The 22,422-nt window shown below is 34.6% G+C and overlaps 1 protein-coding gene across 1 annotated transcript in view; it reads right to left on the minus strand.

The window, feature by feature from the left end:
• Positions 1-22,422, minus strand: part of LOC141338175 (rho guanine nucleotide exchange factor 3-like) — an 89,315-nt gene that overhangs the window by 29,066 nt on the left and 37,827 nt on the right. Inside the window, exon 3 of the mRNA XM_073843731.1 lies at positions 16,645-16,707. Within this exon, the coding sequence (XP_073699832.1) occupies positions 16,645-16,707 (63 nt within the window). The remainder of the gene's footprint in view (positions 1-16,644; positions 16,708-22,422) is intronic.

Raw genomic sequence — 22,422 nt, forward strand, 5'->3', positions numbered from 1 at the left:
AAAGAAAAGCTCAGATTTACTTTATTATAAATAAAAAAAATACATTTAATAAATAAAAAATAGATTACTAAGATTCAACTAATAAAAAGTAACACCAATAAAAAAAATAAAATAAAGTAAATACAAAAAGCCGAAAGAAATGAAAGAAATGTAAGAGAAACAAAACATTCTAAAGAAAAGCTAAGATTTACTTCATTATAAATGAAAAATTACATTTAATAAATAAAAATTTGAGTAATATTACTAAGATTCAACTAAATAAATAATAAAAATGATCAAAATCAATTACCAATAAATAAATAAAGTATAAAGTAAATACAAAAAGCCGAAAGAAATGAAAGAAATGTAATAGAAAGAAGATATTGTAAAGAAAAGCTCAGATTTACTTTATTATAAATAAAAAAAATACATTTAATAAATAAAAAATAGATTACTAAGATTCAACTAATAAAAAGTAACACCAATAAAAAAAATAAAATAAAGTAAATACAAAAAGCCGAAAGAAATGAAAGAAATGTAAGAGAAACAAAACATTCTAAAGAAAAGCTAAGATTTACTTCATTATAAATGAAAAATTACATTTAATAAATAAAAATTTGAGTAATATTACTAAGATTCAACTAAATAAATAATAAAAATGATCAAAATCAATTACCAAAAAAAAAAAATTAAGTAAATACAAAAAGAAATGTAAGAGAAACAAAATATTCTAATAAAATACCTAATAAACCTAATAAAAAACCTACTTCATTATAAATGAAAAATGACATTTAATAAATACAAATTAGAGTAATATTACTAAGATTCAACTAAATATATAATAAAAATGATCAAAATCAATTACCAATAAATAAATAAAGTATAAAGTAAATACAAAAAGAGGAAAGAAATGAAAGAAATGAAATAGAAACATGTTCTAAAGAAAAGATAAGATTTACTTTATTATAAATAAAAAAATACATTTAATAAATAAAAATTACAGTAAGATTACTAAGATTTAACTAAAATAATAATAATAATAATAATAATAATAATAATAAATAATTAAAATGATCAAAATCAATCAACCAATAAATAAATAATAAACATAGATCTGCTTTTTGATTTTTAGTATGTGGGTACTGATCATATTTAGGGTTTTGTGGCATCGAAACGATTAAAAACCCCTGTTTTAAGGTATAAGGACACGAATCTCTTCAGCTCTTCTGGGGTCAGTTTGACATTATCTGAATCCTAAATAATCCTAATCCTAATAATCATAAGCCTTCAGTCAGTCAGAGAAGGCGCTGCTGTTTCAGTGAGCAGCGGCAGGAAGTAAGGTCCAGTTGGACAGGTTTGTGTAGTGTCCCGGCTGAGCGGTTCCTGTGATTGTGCGGCTATCAGGCGTGGGGAAGTGTAGCGAGGGGATAGCGACCGCTCAGATGAACGCCAGCCAAAACACTGACGGTAAACAAACAGTCGCCTTTGACGCTCACTCAACGAGGTGCCTCTCCAATAACCCCAAACGCCTTCTGAATGCTGCTGGTGACCCGCAACTTCTGTGCAATTCAAGGGTCGACTGCAGCTTAGAGAACAAAACGCTTCTGTGGCCAGTCGTCATTTATGAAATTGTCATTTATAAATGAAGGGACCTAGTTCTGGCAGACCTAATTCAAGACAAAACCAGTGGCTTTTAGTGCTTTTACTTTCTGGGATGAGTCTTATTCAATTGTTCATAAAGGAAGGCATTTGCCATCATCCTTTTGACAGAAACAAACATCTGTTGTTCATAATTGTTGATGTGTTACTTAATCTTGAGTGAATCGGTGTTATTTAAGGCTTAGCTAAGACGCTAAGATCTCCACGTCCATGGAAAGCACATTGAATGCAAGTAAAGTGATACTTTTAAGGTTTCGAATAAGTTTTACGAGAATAAAATGTCAAAATCTGGTTAAAATAATGTTACACTGTCAATATTTATGTAAAAATTCAAACAACATGCTTATTCTGACTCGTACATATTAAAAGAACTGGGGAGAATATTTAATTTTATTGTGTTTTTGAACAAGTAAAATTATTTTACTGACAAATGGGCAAAACCTAGGACAGTGGCATGTTTTAAAATTAGCATTATGATTTTATGTGAGGATCACATTTATGAAGTAGGCAGTGCAGCAAGCTTTAAAAGGGAGCTAAGCCTGCTGTGAAGACAAGAAAAAGCACAAACCACAGTGATTTCATTGGCTATTCAGAAAATAATCTAATCACACTCAGGCAAAAGGAGACGAAATCAACAAGTCTAACTCACAAAGTGATGAAATCTGATTGGTGTTGACTTAAAAGAAGAGTTTAGCCAACAAACTCTTCAAAAAACGAAATCTTTTAAGGCGAGACACTGCCCGTGAATAGGGTAAAAAAACAAACAAACTAATAGTTATCACCTTACTTACTCAGTTGAGGGATTACATTGATAATTGCAACAACAAAAAAAAATTATATTACATTGTTTCTCAAATGTAAGGTTTTAATATGCAACTGAGCCATTATTTAATTAAATATGCACTAATTGGCTTACACTTCTAGTCAGTTGAAGTCAGTTTCAAAACTTTTTTTTTTTTTTTACATATTAGAGGCAAAACTTTTTACAGAGGAAATTTTGGGTCTCATTTTGTCACTCCATATTTCAGAAAAAAACCTAGAAAAGAGGAAACACTGCTTTTGTTTTACTTTTTTGGGGAATAAAATGTTGTATGTAATCAAGCAAATCATATATGAAAAAATCCCTCTGTAAAAACCAGAATATAGACAGGAATAAAAATGTAAAGTTTGGTGTGTGTAAGTGCTACTGAAGTGGAGATTTATGGCTCAGTGTAGGAGAAAAAACTCGTTTTGAGAAAACAGCCTTTAAAAATATGTATTGTAATTGAAATCTATTGACACAAATAGATAAAGTGCTATAAAAGAAACACTTAACAGTTTCTTTTGGAAGTTTTCTTTCCACTAGTCTTAAAAAAACACTCCAGCAAACTCCACAGACTGATCCAGACACAAAGACTCACAATGACTGGCCGATCGGACATGTTTCACCACACAGTCATCGTCTAGCCGTCATCGCTGTTATTGTGCTTCATGGGATCAAGTAAACCATTCTGCTCTATTTCCAGTATGTTTTCCAGTATATCCAGTGAAACAGATGACAGTAAAGCACCTCTAGAAGTTTATTTAAATGTGTGGGTCTCTTACAGAGATAAATTTGTTTCCCTAAATCTCTGATATTGTGTTTTCTTAGGGGTGTGCGATATGATGATTTTTGATCACGGATGATTAAAATGTCTATAAAGGTGCTTCACGATGCCATAATAGAACCTTTTTTGTTTAAACGGTTCCATAAAGAACCTTTAACATCTTAAGAACCTGGTGGTGAAAGAAGGTTCTTCCGATTATGAAAAGGTAAGAAAGAGATGCTTCTTTAAAGAACCGTTGATTGAATGGCTCTCAGTGGAACCAAAAATGGTTCTTTTTGCATCGCTGTGAAGAACCTCAAAAACACCTTTATTTTTAAGAGTGTTGTGAATAGTGAGAATTGTTGGAGCTTTATCTAAATCCGCAGAAGTAGGTCATCCGTAAACATGACGTAATGGAAGTTCTTCATAAAACTGCATGCACTTTATGGTCTATGTGTTGAGTTCATCTGATCAAAGACAGCTATCATCGCTCTATATCTGTGGCATGAAAGACCCTCTAAAGATGACTCTGAACGGCTGAACATGTCCAAACATCTTTGAAGTGAGAGACTCAAAAGCTCTGAGGCTCACTGTGCTTTTCAAAGCCCTGGCCTTTATTCTGACCCTAATTGCAAATCTTTAAAAGTGAAATACATGCGATTTCCAAGATTCTGGATGTAAAATATGCATGATGTAAAAGTTTGGGATCAGTAAGAGTTTTAATTGTTTTTAAGGACGTTTCTTGTGCTCATCAAGGCTGCATTTATTTGATCAAAAATATTGTGAACTATTATAAATGTAATTTATTACTGTGATACACAGCTGAATTTTATTGGACTGATGAAGAGAAAATCTAAAGCTTGGAAGTGCCAGGATAATTTTGAATATAACTAAAAAAAAAATGTCATACACCTAGGATGCCTTGAGGGTGAGTAAATAATGAGCTAATTTTCATTTTTGGGTAAACTAACCCTTTAAAACAATACTGGTAACCTGTACACAAAAATGTTCACATCAAAATAGAAACACAAAGGTATTTTCACTAGTGCTTTCAACACCATCTCTGGTGATCCAAAGCAAAAGCAAAACTCCAGCGCTGTCCATCATCATATGAACCTGGCCCCCCTCTTGACAAAACCAGCATATATGCTGGTTAGATAGGTTTTGATGCTGGTAAGCTGGTTTAAGATGGTCCTTTGCTGGTTTATGCTGGTCCTTTGCTGGTTTAAGGTGGTCCTTTGTTGGTTAATGGTGGTCCTTTGCTGGTTTAAGATGGTCCTTTGCTGGTTTAAGGTGGTCCTTTGCTGGTTTAAGATGGTCCTTTGCTGGTTTAAGGTGGTCCTTTGCTGGTTTAAGATGGTCCTTTGCTGGTTTAAGATGGTCCTTTGCTGGTTTATGCTGGTCCTTTGCTGGTTAATGCTGGTCCTTTGCTGGTTTAAGATGGTCCTTTGCTGTTTTAAGGTGGTCCTTTGCTGGTTTAAGGTGGTCCTTTGCTGGTTAATGCTGGTCCTTTGCTGGTTAATGCTGGTCCTTTGCTGGTTAATGCTGGTCCTTTGCTGGTTTAAGATGGTCCTTTGCTGTTTTAAGGTGGTCCTTTGCTGGTTTAAGGTGGTCCTTTGCTGGTTAATGCTGGTCCTTTGCTGGTTAATGCTGGTCCTTTGCTGGTTAATGCTGGTCCTTTGCTGGTTTAAGGTGGTCCTTTGCTGGTTTAAGATGGTCCTTTGCTGGTTTAAGATGGTCCTTTGCTGGTTTAAGGTGGTCCTTTGCTGGTTTAAGATGGTCCTTTGCTGGTTTAAGATGGTCCTTTGCTGGTTTAAGGTGGTCCTTTGCTGGTTTAAGGTGGTCCTTTGCTGGTTTAAGATGGTCCTTTGCTGGTTTAAGGTGGTCCTTTGCTGGTTTAAGATGGTCCTTTGCTGTTTTAAGGTGGTCCTTTGCTGGTTTAAGGTGGTCCTTTGCTGGTTAATGCTGGTCCTTTGCTGGTTAATGCTGGTCCTTTGCTGGTTAATGCTGGTCCTTTGCTGGTTTAAGATGGTCCTTTGCTGGTTTATGCTGGTCCTTTGTTGGTTAATGGTGGTCCTTTGCTGTTTTAAGGTGGTCCTTTGCTGGTTTAAGGTGGTCCTTTGCTGGTTAGTGGTGGTCCTTTGCTGGTTTAAGATGGTCCTTTGCTGGTTTAAGGTGGTCCTTTGCTGGTTAGTGGTGGTCCTTTGCTGGTTTAAGATGGTCCTTTGCTGGTTAATGCTGGTCCTTTGCTGGTTAATGCTGGTCCTTTGCTGGTTAATGCTGGTCCTTTGCTGGTTTAAGATGGTCCTTTGCTGGTTTAAGGTGGTCCTTTGCTGGTTAATGCTGGTCCTTTGCTGGTTTAAGATGGTCCTTTGCTGGTTAGTGGTGGTCCTTTGCTGGTTTAAGATGGTCCTTTGCTGGTTTAAGATGGTCCTTTGCTGGTTTAAGGTGGTCCTTTGCTGGTTTAAGATGGTCCTTTGCTGGTTTAAGATGGTCCTTTGCTGGTTTAAGGTGGTCCTTTGCTGGTTTAAGATGGTCCTTTGCTGGTTTAAGGTGGTCCTTTGCTGGTTTAAGGTGGTCCTTTGCTGGTTAGTGGTGGTCCTTTGCTGGTTTAAGATGGTCCTTTGCTGGTTTAAGGTGGTCCTTTGCTGGTTAATGCTGGTCCTTTGCTGGTTTAAGATGGTCCTTTGCTGGTTAGTGGTGGTCCTTTGCTGGTTTAAGATGGTCCTTTGCTGGTTTAAGATGGTCCTTTGCTGGTTTAAGGTGGTCCTTTGCTGGTTTAAGATGGTCCTTTGCTGGTTTAAGGTGGTCCTTTGCTGGTTTAAGATGGTCCTTTGCTGGTTAGTGGTGGTCCTTTGCTGGTTTAAGGTGGTCCTTTGCTGGTTTAAGGTGGTCCTTTGCTGGTTAGTGGTGGTCCTTTGCTGGTTTAAGATGGTCCTTTGCTGGTTTAAGGTGGTCCTTTGCTGGTTAGTGGTGGTCCTTTGCTGGTTTAAGGTGGTCCTTTGCTGGTTAGTGGTGGTCCTTTGCTGGTTTAAGATGGTCCTTTGCTGGTTTAAGATGGTCCTTTGCTGGTTTAAGGTGGTCCTTTGCTGGTTTAAGGTGGTCCTTTGCTGGTTTAAGGTGGTCCTTTGCTGGTTTAAGATGGTCCTTTGCTGGTTTAAGATGGTCCTTTGCTGGTTAGTGGTGGTCCTTTGCTGGTTTATGCTGCTCCTTTGGTGGTATATGCTAGTCCTTAGCTGTTTTATGCTGGACTGGGTTTATGCATAAACCAGCTAAAACCAGCATCCCAGCATCAAAACCTACCTAACCAACAAATGCTGTTTTTTTAACAGGGCCGTGGTTGACAAGAGGTTAAAAGAGTGACACAAATACAATATCTGCTGACCCAGATTGAGAAACTCTGCAGGTGAATGCACACTACTGCAGAAGTGCCATTTACTGCACCCTTTGAAGGGCACTACAAAGCTGAACCCTTTCAACAAATGTTGATCTCCTGCGACACCCGACTGTGCCCTACTTTCTCAAAAACATTCCAATAATCACGTCGCAATCTCTGATTCCCTCTGGGCCACCGGTTTCTATAGGATTTAGCTCAACTGAGATATTTTCTTCCTGCACATTTCCTCCGTGATCAGTTTTTCTGCACAGTGGTCCATCAGTAAAATGTCACAGGAAATAACGCTCCTCCACCTGTTGCTAATAAACTCATCCTAAACCTGAAAGATGTCAACACTGAAAGAGCTCAGTGTTTTATTATTATTATTATTATTATTATTATTATTATTATTATTATTATTATTATTATTATTATTACTGTTGCTAATTTTTGGGTGTGTTTTTTCTATACACTACCGCTCAAAAGTTTGGGATCAGTAAGAGTTTGAATGTGTTTTTTTAAGAATTCTTATATGCTTATCAAGGCTGCATTTACTTGATCAAAAATACAGAAAATATGTAATATTGTGAAATATTTTTACAGTTTAAAATAATGGTGTTCTATATTAATATGTTTTAAAATGTAATTTATTCCTGTGTTGCAAAGCTGAATTTTTATCAGCCACTGTTAAGAGTACCAAAACAGTGGCCAGAAAGCTCTCGAAGTTCATCAAAAATATCTAAACTTGTGTCCCGAAGAAGAGCGAAGGGTTTGGAACAACATAAGGATGAGTAATTAATGTCTGAATTTTCATTTTTGGGTGAACTAACCCTTTAAGATATCTTTAACTGACATTTCACAGCACTGGATCTCCTGATGGACAAGCCAGAGATTGTTGTGTTTGCTTCTTTCTTAGTAACAGCTTTCTCTTTTTTGTCTCAAAACAAGCGGAAGTCTCTGTTAAGGTGTAAACAGGAAGAGCAGGCGAATATACTGGATTATTAACCGTTCTGAGGTGGTTTAGGAGCCAGTATGATATAACCCTGCAGTTCGACTCTGGCCATCTGTATGGTGTCCTCCAGAATAGATTCGAAGGGTTATTGGATTTAAAGGCTAGACACATAATGGCAGCTCATTTAAGTATTTCCGCTGAAGCAGGATAGCACCAAGGTCCTGAAATAGCAGTCAATACAGACTATCAGCAATCATTTTTTTGCCCACATTGGAAACACTGGAGACTAAAAATGAAACTATCTATTTATGCAATGTGGGAAATGAAGACTAAAAACTGATTTATTGCTTATAAACCTTGGTGAAGCACACTTTAGATTAGGGAACACTATTCAATAACAAGGGGGTGAGTACATTATCTGTACATTTTTGTTCTGGAAGTTAACTCCTTTAATTAAACATATACTATTACCTCTTATGTGGCTATTTGCAAATCATACTCATATACTTCTGTACTATTTCAGTGAAATTGCTGGCATTTATTTTCAACAGCTACTGTAAGAAAATGCACATAAAAAAGGACCCAAGACAGAACCCTGGGGGACTCATCTCAATACTAGCCTGCTTTTCTTCTTCTTCTTTTTTTTCTGTTTCTAAGTTATTTAGTCTGTATTGGCTTTATATCAGTGCCACAAACTAAATTAATTATATATACAGGACTCTGATATACAACAAAAGCAATTTGGAAAGAAGGGCTATCATGCCCCCAATAGTCAAAATTGAAGTTGCTCTTCATAGAATATCTTTCCAGAGTATCTTCTCCCATTTTATTCATAATATTACACTATTTTATAAAAAAAGCCTTTTAAAAAAAAAAAAAAAACTGTACCACATCAATAGCTGGGTTTCCATCCAAAGTAGCGAATTTAACTTTCTGTGAAAATTGGAATATTGCATAAAACTTTTGCGAATAAGCACTGTTTCCATCCAGCGAGTCAAAGAGAACAAAATTGTCACTTCCTGATAAAAAATTGTCACCTAAATGTGAAAAATTTTCATAAATAATAAATGCATCTACTTGCATTTATAGAGAGAGCAGTCAAAAATGCAATAAATGCAGTCACTGCTTTCCGAGGCGGAGGATGCCAGCTAGGAGGAAACATGGAGGAATTTATTTGCAAAATGCGTTTCCATTATTTGCATTAAACCTTTTTTTTTTTTCGCACAAATCAAACATTTTTGCAAATATTTTTTTTTAATTTTTTTATTTTTTTGGTGTTTCCATCACTCGTTTCTAATGCAATACTTCAAAATGTGCATTAAAACATAGATAATGACACCAAATGCCATCGATTTCAACCAGGGTTATTATAAAACTAAAATAAATGCAAAAATGGTTGATTTAACAATATTTTTTAGTAAATTGTTTACTAACGATTACTACAACCGTATCATAACTGATTGAGAGGTCATTTCACTAGATAAGACCCTTCTTCCTCGGCTGGGTTCGAGGGTTAGAGCCCTTTGAAGCTGCATTTAAACTGCATTTTGGAAGCTCAAACTCAGGGCACCATAGAAGTCCACTATATGGTGAGAAATCCTGAAATGTTTTCCTCAAAAAACATAATTTCTTTACAACTGAAGAAACAAAAGACGTGAACATCTTGGATAACAAGGGGTTGAATACATTATCTGTAAATTTTAGTTCTGGGAGTAGACTAATTATTTCAAAGTTCTTTTTTCTTTCAGAAACCGCCAGTGTCAACATAAAGGATTTAAACACTTGCTAAAAGCTACTTAAATGCACAGAATTTAGGTCAGAATTTTTAAGCATATGGAAGTCAATAAAAATAAGCATGCAGTTAAGTTAATCTGGTGGGCATATTATTAGGAAAATACTATTATTAATAATTATTACAAAAATTATAAATAGTCTGTTTAAGGCGAGACACTGCAGGTGTTATTAACTAATAGTTATCACATTGCTTACCCAGTTGATTGATCACATTGATAACTGCAAACATTTTTTTGTATCACAAGTTTTTTAAATGTTAGGTTTAAATATGCAAATGAGCCATTATTTAATGAAATGTGCACTAATTTTCATACACGACTAGAACAAAAATCTAAACACTGGATCAGTGTTGTTTTCGTCAACGATGACGATGACGAAATCATTTCGTTGACGCCACTTTTTTTCATGACGATAACGAGACGATGACGAGATAAAAATGGCTCGTTGATGACTAAAACATGACGAGACGTGTGTGAGTTTTCGTTGACGAGACGAGAATAGACGAAAATGTTAGTGGGTGGTCCGTCAGACGTTTAAAATGCATGACATTTCTGCTTATTGTGCATGCCAATTAAAACTTAAAAAGTATCTGACGCTATGGCAAGCCGTCTTAGCATTAAATACTCTTTGCTATACTAGTATGGCAAGCCGTTTTAGCATTCCATCCTTGTTTGTCTTTTATGTTCTAAAACATTCCTTCATTATTGTAATTATTGGTGAAAATAGTCGATCCGGAAGCTCACATTGTGTTGAACTATAGATCTGCTATTTTCAGAACTTATAAGTGACACTACCCAACAGCAAAATACTTACTGACCTACATTCATTTGTTAAAAGACTACTTTTTCCCCTTTTTTTTGACTAAAACTAGACTAAAACCTTTTTGACTTTTCGTCGACTAAAACTAGACTAAAACCTTTTTGACTTTTCGTCGACTAAAATTGGACTAAAACTATCACATATAGAAGTGACTAAAATTTGACTAAAACTAAGAAGCATTTTAGTCCAAAAGACTAAGACTAAGACTAAATCTAAGATGGTTGTCAAAAACAACACTGCACTGGATGAAGTCAGTTTCAATTTTTGACATATTAGAGTCAAATGTTTTTACAAAGGGGATTTTGAGTCTCATTTTGTTTGAAATACAGAAAACTGTTTTTTTAACCATTTTTGGGGGAATAAAATGTATAAAATCAAGCAAATTATACATGAACAAATCCCTCTGTAAAAACCTTCAGGATATAGACAGGAATACAAATGTAAAGTTTGGTGTGTGTAAGTGCTACTGAAGTGGAGATTTATTGCTCAGTTTAGGAGAAAAAACTCATTTTGAGAAAACAGCCTTTAAAAATTGTAATTGAAATCTATTGGCACAAATAGATAAAGTGCTATAAAAGAAACACTCAATAGTGTCTTTTGGGTGTTTTCGTTCCACTAGTCTGAAAAAACACTTTACGAAACACCAAAAATCTTGACAGGTGCATGAAAAAACAGTGGTTTTGCCTGCAGTGTCTCCCCTTAAATGAAGAAGTCTTTGCTATCTAAACAAAGAGAAAGAATCCCATCCAACCCAAGCAAAACTAAGCTTTTTCTCCTCCTGCAAAAACAGTAGGCGCCTGGTTAAAATCAAAATCAGCTGACATATCTCAACATATGTTTTTGCCAACATTGTATCTTTAACAAGCGAAAACGACAGCAAAAAAGCAACCTGGGTGCGATTCAGCAGGAGAAACTACATACATTGTGTTTTTTGCTATGTGGTGAGCTGGAGATGTGAACTCAAACGCTTTCTTTCTAAAATGAAAAGGCTAGACTGCATTAAAATGTTTTTTTTTTTTAGTGCCTTAGGACATGCGTCAGACTCTTTTCTCACAGCCCAGTAAAGATGAGCGCCCACGGTGAGCCGTATCAATACATGCGGCCAAACCACCCCAGTGGCCCTTGATAGTGATCGATATCTTGTTTTCCACACCAAAGGAACCGCAAGTGGCTGCACAATAAACAATAGTGCTAGCAGTGAACCAGTGACCGCAGGCTGTTTCAATATCGGCCAAGCTACTGTGTAGCACTGGCAGATTCTGGCTCAGTTTAACACATGTCAGGCAGACACGTGGCTCCAGTCTCCTCCGGTCACTGAGAGCCCAGACTAACTTGAGCCAGATCTGAATGGAAATCAGCTTTGACGTGCAGACACCCCTCAGTCTCAGTATATATTGTGACAATTACTAAATCATGCCCTATTTAGATCTCTTGTGCTTAAGGCAAAGTCAGGCAGCGCAAAGGCATTATGAAGCTCAGGGGTTAGTTTTAGTAAAAAGATGATTCTTACTTGGATTTTTTTGTCTTGTTTTCAGACAAAACAAGTCAAAATTAAGTGTGTTTTTTGCTTGAAACAAGCTTAATAATCTGCCAATGGGTTTTTTTGCTTACCAATGTTGTTACCGTCAACTATCTTAAAGACATTTCAAATTAAATGTGTCAGAGACGAAAAAGGGTTTAGGCAAAAAAAAAAAAAAAAAATAATAATAATAATAAGTGTAATACTGCTTTAAATGGTTGTTTTTCCAAAAAAATATTAAAACGTTTTCTGTTCAATTTAATTGCATTTTTGTTTTTCTGAGCAAAAAATAAATATCATGCATTTTCCCCTAATTTACAGAAGACACCCACTAAAATGTCATTCAGTGTAACAATCTAGTCTTACATGCCATCCAGGAGGATAAAATATTAAATATTTCTCATGCTTTGGTGGTTACACCATTTGACATTTTCATGCACATTCTGTGGTGCATATGTCATTTTTAATTACTTTTATATTTTAATATGTACAAGTCAGAATAAGCATGTTGTTGAATGATGGCCTTTGGCTGTAGAAGCAACATGGTTTGTGTCAATTGGCGTAACCAGTATTTTTCATTAAAATATAATTATATATAGGAGAATTAATTTGGAATTAAATAATAATATGGTTTTTAACATCTTTTCCATAATTGTCAAAGATTATTTAGAAAACAGAGGTGTTTTCAGCATATTTCCCGCCAAATATCACAAAAACGCATTAGAATTTACATTTAGAGATAACTCTAATAAAATCTATTTTGGTGTGATATTTTAAAATGAAGTATTTATTTCAATAAGTAAGCTTACATGCCATCCAGGAGGATAAAATATTAAATATTTCTCATGCTTTGGTGGTTACACCATTTGACATTTTCACACACATTCAGTCTTAACTTTAGTAAAAAAAAAATGGTGCATATGTCATTTTTAATTACTTTTATATTGTAATATGTACAAGTCAGAATAAGCATGTTGTTGAATGATGGCCTTTGGCTGTGGAAGCAACATGGTCAGGTGGTGAAACTGCTTTGTGTCAATTGGCCACACTGTAAAAAACAATTTGTTAAATCAACTTAAAATAATTTGTTACATGGCTGCCTTATAATTTTAGGTTCAGTCAACTCAAAAAATATTGGCCAACTTAAAATGTTAAGTTGTACTAAGTGACAACTTTGAATTGATTCAACTTGCAGCAGGGTAACAAATTACTTTAAGTTCACTCAACAAATGTTTTTTTTTTTTACAGTACAGTATTTTTCATAAAAATATAATTATATACAGGAAAATTAGTGTGGAATAAAATACTAATATGGTTTTTTAAATTTTTTACATAATTCGTCAAAGATCATTTAGAAAACAGAGGTGTTTTAACCATATGTCCCGCCAAATATTGCAAATAAACGCATTAGAATTTACATTTAGAGATGAGTCTAATATTTAAAATGAAGTATTTATTTCAATCAGTAAGTGCCATCTAGGAGGATAAAATATTTAATATTTCTCATTCTTTGGCGCTTATACCATTTGACATTTTCATGCACATTCAGTACTTTTGTAAAAAACGGTGCATATGTCATTTTTAATGAAAGTCTACATTTTAAAATACCTGATGCATGCTTTTAAAACAAGTTTTTCAAACATTTTTGAATTTCTCATCTTGCCAATCCCTTTTTGCCACTGACCCATAACTATTCTGTGACACTGAATGACAATGCAACATTATTTCAACCAAATTATGACATTTTATTCTCCAAAAACCTTAAAAGTAGACCCCTTCATCACATTAGGAACTGTAAGTGATTAAAATGATGAATTGTCAAGTAGGAATAATACTAATTTTAAGGCTTGAGTCACATGTTACGGTTAGGGAAGGCACACCTAAACATAAAAACAATGGCCTGCCATGTTAAAATTCCCCACACTGACATCACGACACATCCGCAACAAACCCACCTTCCCAGAATAACCCACTCAGAGCTGTCAAGAGAGTTTACCGCACTGAAAACCAACTCCCTTTGTTCAGAGTTCATGCAGACTGGGATCTAAAAAAAAAAAACATGCCTCGAAGCAGATTCCAGGAGTGTTTGGACTCGCTCGCGAAACACTTAAAAACAACCGCAAGCTCAAGGTATGGAATTTGTCATTACTGGAGCTGTTCGGCTGACATCTCCTCTCAAAGCATTGCATTGTGGGTTGTCCCTCTGATGTCTGCAGATATAAACCCATCAGACCCCTTCAACTATAAAAGCGCAGGAGAGCTGCAATTATGTCCAATTCAGCTGGAATAACTGTTATTACATTCGTACAGCACTTTGACCTCTACGGAAACCTCAAAGCCTCCAGCTCTGAAATCAATCAAACAGACGCTGCATCACAAAACAATGGGATGCATCATTAGAAATATGAATGTGAACATTTGCATCTGTTAAAAATCAAAATGAGGATGTTTTGACAGATGGAAACTCAGAGAAATGTGATCTTTAAACTTAACTTTTTAAGTCAACTGCCACAAATAAATCAATGTATGGGAAACACTGGTAATATATATATTGAAAAATCGGAAATGTGTTTAAAAATCTTATCACCGTTATTCAAAAAAATTATATTGCAATGTATATTGATATTGAATTATTGTCCAGCCCTAGGTGGTTCCTTGCAACATACTTGCACAATTACCATAGTCCATGATTTTTCAACCAATAGATTTTGAGCTAGCTCCATTTGTAAACTTGCTCAGTAGCTCACCTGGTACAGCATTGCACTTGAGCTCTGAAATCAATCAAACAGATGCTGCATCACAAAAAAATGGGATGCATCATTAGAAATATGAATGTGAACATTTGCATCTGTTATGAATCAAAATGAGGATGTTTTGACAGATGGAAACTCAGAGAAACGTGATCTTTAAACTTAATTTTTTACACAAATAAATCAGTGTATGGGAAACACTGGTAATGCATATCGAAATATCGGAAATTTGTTCAAAAATCATATCACCGCTATTCAAAAAATATGTTATAAATCACAATATGGATGTTTTGAAGATGGAAACTCAGAATGTGATCTTTAAACTTAACTTTTTAAGTCAACCGCCACAAATAAATCAATGTATGAAAAACGAAATATCGGAATGGGTTTAAAAATCATATCTGCATTATTCAAAAAAATATATATTGCAACGGATATTGATATTGAATTATTGTCCAGCCGTAGTTGGTTCCTTGCAAAATACTTGCACAATTACCATAGTCCATGATTTGTGACCTAACAGATTTTGAGCTAGCTCCATATGTAAACTTGCTCAGCAGCTCACCTGGTACAGCATTGCACTTGAGCTCTGAAATCAACGAAATAGACGCTGCGTCACAAAAAAATGGGATGCATCATTAGAAATATGAATGTGAACATTTTCTTCTGTTTGCATCATGTTTTTATCAAGTGCAATGCTGTACCAGGTGAGCTACTGAGCAAGTTTACATATGGAGCTAGCTCAAAATCTATTAGTTCACAAATCATGCATAGCATTTTTTTTTGTCTTGTTTCCATCCAAAATATTTAGAAATTCTTAAATCAGGAAGGATTTTCTAGACGAGTAAGAATTATTGTCTTGTTCTAACATGATAAGCAAGTTGCTAGCATGTTTCTAGCACGATTAGCATGTTTCTAGCACGATTAGCATGTTTCTAACATGTTTCTTGCATGATTATTAAGTTGCTAGCATGTTAAAAATGTTGTTAAAATGTTAAAAAAATTAACTTTAATCACAGGAGTAACTATTTTATGCAGTAAAAACATTTCAAAATGTTTTTCTGTACTTTGGATCAAATAAATGTAGGCTTGGTGAGCAGAAGAGAAAAACATTAAAAATCTTTGACTTTTGCACAGATGGGAACATTCTAGAATTTTCCTGGTATTTTCTATGATATTCTAGTGCTTTCTGTATCATAATTTGTGCAATAAAGTATAAAAAGTTTGTTTTTAAATGCTACAGGTCTTCTTTTGCGATGAAATCAAATGTTTTTGAATGTGCAAAAATACTGATCGAGGCACGTTTTCATATTGCCTTGACAGTTCGGCTTTCTGAATTTCTATAAAAAGAATCATCTGATGCTCGAAGGTATATGTCAAAACACGTTGGCCTACTGTATATTTGCTGTAAAACAGATGTCAGCATTAAAACCGCCATTTAAAGAAAAAATACGCCTGGAGAATCCAACAATTCAAATGAACGCTGGCTCATGTCAATTCCAGCAGTTTTATAAGTTCATCCGCACAAAACCATCTGTCCTAAAAATGAGACACGACTGGACAGTTTCCAGGATAATCATGAGACAGATGTGCCGCCCCATAAACCCCTGCACCACAATAATAAGAGAAATAATGAAGTCTTTAGAGAAACAGCCAGTGTATGAAGCAGTTTAAAGAGAAAGCAAAAACATGCAATCGTACACTTCTATTAATACCATGCCTTTTATTCCTGTGCATTAGTGAGCCTGACCTTTAAGAAAATATAAGCAATTTTCCTTTTCACACTTGCCATTCAAAGACATAAAGAGCTTTTGCAATCAATGCCTTTCATTTCAGTTGCGCTGGCTTGCTTTGGCTCATTATCTCAAATAGACTGAAATACTGTAGACAAAGGTCGAAAAGAAATCTTGATGCTCAGATAATACCTCTGCAGAAGCTGCGAGGTTTTTATGTAATATTAAGTATTAGTAAGCAGCAGGATACAGAAGAACTGCCCATCTAAATCAGCCATTTTGACCCTTATTCATGCAGTTTTATTTATAAAAAAGCTGCAGTGGTGTAGTTTTTGTAGGCCTATCTTCCATTGGCTTTTGGATTAATGCTGAAAATAAGCTCTGTGAACCCAAAGATAGGACTAAATAAATAAGCTACAAATACAAAACTGGGTTTTGGCTTATGCACTTTAGCACAGTGCATTATGGGTACTGATTTGCATTCATAATGTAACTCACATTGATGTCCAAGCTGCACAGACTGAGCGAATCCACATCTCTCTTCCGCTGCTTCCTCTTCTTCTGTAAAGACACAAATGATGATCAGTTGAGTGCTGCATCACTAACAGTAGTACTAATCCACATCCCCCTTTCAGAATCTGCAAAATGTTCATTATTAAGCAAAATAAGAGGAATCATTCAAAATGCATGTTATTGTTTATTTAGTACTGACCTGAATAAGATATTTCACATTAAAGATGTTTACAGTCCACAAGAGAAAATAATATTTGTATTTATAAAAACGACCCTGTTCAAAAGTTTACACCCCCTTGATTCTTAACACTGTGTTGTTACCTGAATGATCCACAGCTATTTCTTTGTTTAGTGATAGTTGTTCATGAGTCCCTTGTTTGTCCTGAACAGTTAAACTGCCCGCTGTTCTTCGGAAAATTCCTTCAGGTCCTGCAAATTCTTGGTTTTCCAGCATTTTTGTGTATTTAAACCCTTTTTTATTGTTTTTGAGATGCATATTTTCACACTGAGGACAACTGAGGGACTCCTATGCAACTATTACAGAAGGTTCAAACGCTCACTGATGCTCCAGAAGGAAAAAAAGGGCAGAAACTGCAGGCAAAAATGCAGTTTTTTCATGCATCTGTCAAGATTTTGGGCTTTTTGGTGTTTCATAAAGTGTTTTTTCAGACTAGTGGAAAAAAAAAACACTCAAAAGACACTGTTAAGTGTTTCTTTTATAGCACTTTGTCTATTTGTGTCAATAGATTTCAATTACAATCCATATTTTGAAAGGCTGTGAGTATTTTCTCCTACACTGAGCCATAAATCTCCACTTCAGCAGTGCTAACACACACCACACTTTACATTTTTATTCTTGTCTGTATCCTGAAGGTTTTTCCAGAGGGATTTGTTCATATATAATTTGCTTGATACATTTTCATACATTTTATTCCCCCCAAAATGCCTGTATTTTCTGATTAATGGCGTAACAAAATGAGACTGTAAAACTTTTGACTCTAATATGTCAAAAGAATTTTAAAACTGACTTCATCCAGTGTTTAGATTTTTGTACTAGGAATGTATGCAAATTAGCGCATATTTCATTAAATAATGGCTCACTTGCATATTTAAACCTAACATTTCAGAAAACTTGTAATACAAAAAAATGCTTGCAAGTATCAAAGTAATGAATCAGCTGAGTAAATAAGGTGATAACTATTAGTTAATTTTTTACCCTATTCACCTGCAGTGCCTCACATTAAGAACAAAAGAGAAAACTTTTTGAATTTGGGGATCAGGGTAAATGGAACTTATTTTGTCTTTGGGAAACATAAGAAAAAAAAAAGAAATATTCAGGCAAAATAAGAAAAATGTACACATCTTCATTCTTTTCAAAAGTTTTCACCCCCTGGCTCTTAATGCATGATGTTTTTTTTTTTTCTTCTTCTGGAGCATCAGTGAGCGTTTGAACCTTCTGTAATAGTTGAATATGAGTCCCTCAGTTGTCCTCAGTGTGAAAAGATGGACCTCAAATACAAAAAAAGGGTTCAAATACACAAAAATCCTCAATTTTTTTAATTTATTTTTTCTGAAGAACAGCGGGCAGTTTAACTGTTCAGGACAAACAAGGGACTCATGAACAACTATCACTAAACAAAAAACACAGCTGTGGATCATTCAGGTAACAACACAGTGTTAAGAATCAAGTTTATGCAAACTTTTGAACTGGGTCGTTTTTATAAATTCAACTAGTATGTGTAAGCGTCTTTTATGTGAAATATCTTATTCAGATCAGTACTTAATAAACAATAACATGCATTTTGTATGATCCCTCTTATTTAGCAGATTCTAAAAGGGGATGCAAACTGTAGATGAATGTCGCACACTCACAGCAACACAAGATAAAGCACATAGGTTCAACATGTTGATTAGAAATGTGAAACATATTTCACATGTGAGTAGTGTCTGTACGCTGATAATCAGTCAACCTATTGGCAGCTGTGTTATTGTTGCTCCACATCTGTTTATTCTCCATGACAACCAGCCGCATGTGGAGTGAGTATCTACATCCGGATCCATGAGGGCGAACAATAGAGCAGGTGAAGGGCTGGGAGCTGCTCTAGAGCTGCATGACCCAACAATAACACTCGCCCTATCTGTTTAAGGTCACAATGTGAATTAGACTCAGCTCTCTTAGTTTCAAAAGAATGAAGAAGGCATAATAATTACTTCATTATGCATGATATGTTCAGAATAACATACTGAGGTATTGCTTACTGTGTAGACAGTTCTCTATACTGCCTAGTATTTATTAAAGAGTGTAACAAAACAGATAAAGTTGTATTTTGTATTGGTTTTACAAGTCATCATTTACTCAGTCTCATGTTGTTGCATAAAGCGTATGAATTTCTGTAAACTCTACAAAAGTAATTTTTAAATAATAATAAATAATAAAATAAAACTGTTAAACTAGATAAAAACGTTTGTCAAGACAAACTTTCAAGTTGGTTTGAGAAAGCTGGACCAGAACGTTTGAAAAAGTTTAATTAGTTTAAAAAAGTTTGAACAGTTTAAAAAGATTTCCCAGTTTTAAAAGTTGTAAGTTTGAGGGTTTTCAGTCTGAAATAGTTTGAAGTTTAAAGTAGGTTTAAAAGCTTAATGTTTGATAGATAGATAGATAGCATGCTTCTAGCGTTACTAGCATGTTTCCAGCATGATTAACACGTTGTTAGCATGTTTCTAGTATGATTAGCATGTTACTGGCATGTTGTTAGCATGATTAACAAGTTGTTAGCATGACTAACAAGTTACTAGCATGTTTCTAGCATAATAAGCAAGTTGCTAGCATGTTTCTAGTGTGATTATCAAGTTGACAGCATGATTATAACATGATTACCAAGTTGCTAGCATGTTTCTAGCATGATTAGCATGTTACTAACATGCTGTTAGCATGATTCTAGCATTAGTAAGTTGCTAACATGAGTCTAACATGATTACAAGTTGCTAGCATATTTCTAGCGTGATTATCAAGTTGATAGCATGATTATAACATGATTACCAAGTTGCTAGCATGTTTCTAGCATGATAAACATGTTACTAGCATGCTGTTAGCATGATTCTAGCATTAGTAAGTTGCTAACATGAGTTAAACGTGATTACAAGTTGCTAACATATTTCTAGCATGATTAGCAAGTTGATAGCATGATTATAACATAATTAGCAAGTTGCTAGCATGTTTCTAGCATGATAAACATGTTACTAGCATGCTGTTAGCATGATTCTAGCATTAGTAAGTTGGTAACATGAATCTAACGTGATTACAAGTTGCTAGCATATTTCTATCATGATTATCAAGTTGATAGCATGATTATAACATGATTACCAAGTTGCTAGCATGTTTCTAGCATGATAAACATGTTACTAGCATGCTGTTAGCATGATTCTAGCATTAGTAAGTTGTTAACATGAGTTAAACGTGATTACAAGTTGCTAACATATTTCTAGCATGATTAGCAAGTTGATAGCATGATTATAACATAATTAGCAAGTTGCTAGCATGTTTCTAGCATGATAAACATGTTACTAGCATGCTGTTAGCATGATTCTAGCATTAGTAAGTTGTTAACATGAGTCTAATGTGATTACAAGTTGCTAACATATTTCTAGCATGATTAGCAAGTTGATAGCATGATTATAATATAATTAGCAAGTTGCTAGCATGTTTCTAGTGTGATTATCAAGTTGATAGCATGATTATAACATGATTACCAAGTTGCTAGCATGTTTCTAGCATGATAAACATGTTACTAGCATGCTGTTAGCATGATTCTAGCATTAGTAAGTTGCTAACATGAGTCTAACGTGATTACAAGTTGCTAACATATTTCTAGCATGATTAGCAAGTTGCTAGCATGATTATAACATAATTAGCAAGTTGCTAGCATGTTTCTATCATGATAAACATGTTACTAGCATGCTGTTAGCATGATTCTAGCATTAGTAAGTTGCTAACATGAGTCTAACGTGATTACAAGTTGCTAGCATATTTCTAGCATGATTAGCAAGTTGATAGCATGATTATAACATAATTAGCAAGTTGCTAGCATGTTTCTAGCATGATAAACATGTTACTAGCATGCTGTTAGCATGATTCTAGCATTAGTAAGTTGCTAACATGAGTTAAACGTGATTACAAGTTGCTAACATATTTCTAGCATGATTAGCAAGTTGATAGCATGATTATAACATAATTAGCAAGTTGCTAGCATGTTTCTAGTGTGATTATCAAGTTGATAGCATGATTATAACATGATTACCAAGTTGCTAGCATGTTTCTAGCATGATAAACATGTTACTAGCATGCTGTTAGCATGATTCTAGCATTAGTAAGTTGCTAACATGAGTCTAACATGATTAGCAAGTTGCTAGCATGTTTCTAGTGTGATTAGCAAGTTGATAGCATGATTATAACATAATTAGCAAGTTGCTAGCATGTTTCTAGTGTGATTATCAAGTTGATAGCATGATTATAACATAATTAGCAAGTTGCTAGCATGTTTCTAGTGTGATTATCAAGTTGATAGCATGATTATAACATAATTAGCAAGTTGCTAGCATGTTTCTAGTGTGATTATCAAGTTGATAGCATGATTATAACATAATTAGCAAGTTGCTAGCATGTTTCTAGTGTGATTATCAAGTTGATAGCATGATTATAACATGATTACCAAGTTGCTAGCATGTTTCTAGCATGATAAACATGTTACTAGCATGCTGTTAGCATGATTCTAGCATTAGTAAGTTGCTAACATGAGTCTAACATGATTAGCAAGTTGCTAGCATGTTTCTAGTGTGATTAGCAAGTTGATAGCATGATTATAACATAATTAGCAAGTTGCTAGCATGTTTCTAGTGTGATTATCAAGTTGATAGCATGATTATAACATAATTAGCAAGTTGCTAGCATGTTTCTAGTGTGATTATCAAGTTGATAGCATGATTATAACATAATTAGCAAGTTGCTAGCATGTTTCTAGTGTGATTATCAAGTTGATAGCATGATTATAACATAATTAGCAAGTTGCTAGCATGTTTCTAGTGTGATTATCAAGTTGATAGCATGATTATAACATAATTAGCAAGTTGCTAGCATGTTTCTAGTGTGATTATCAAGTTGATAGCATGATTATAACATAATTAGCAAGTTGCTAGCATGTTTCTAGCATGATAAACATGTTACTAGCATGCTGTTAGCATGATTCTAGCATTAGTAAGTTGCTAACATGAGTCTAACATGATTACAAGTTGCTAGCATATTTCTAGCATGATTAGCAAGTTGATAGCATGATTATAACATAATTACCAAGTTGCTAGCATGTTTTTAGCATGATAAACATGTTACTAGCATGCTGTTAGCATGATTCTAGCATTAGTATGTTGCTAACATGAGTCTAACATGATTACAAGTTGCTAGCATATTTCTAGCATGATTAGCAAGTTGATAGCATGATTATAACATAATTACCAAGTTGCTAGCATGTTTCTAGCATGATAAACATGTTACTAGCATACTGTTAGCATGATTCTAGCATTAGTATGTTGCTAACATGAGTCTAACATGATTACAAGTTGCTAGCATGTTTCTAGTGTGATTATCAAGTTGACAGCATGATTATAACATGATTACAAGTTGATAGCCTGATTATAACATAATTAGCAAGTTGCTAGCATGTTTCTAAAATGGGAAAATTTAAATTGAACAGTGCCTTTTAATGCTGGAAT

This window comes from Garra rufa, chromosome 7 (assembly GCF_049309525.1).
Source record: "Garra rufa chromosome 7, GarRuf1.0, whole genome shotgun sequence".
NCBI lineage: Eukaryota > Metazoa > Chordata > Actinopteri > Cypriniformes > Cyprinidae > Garra > Garra rufa.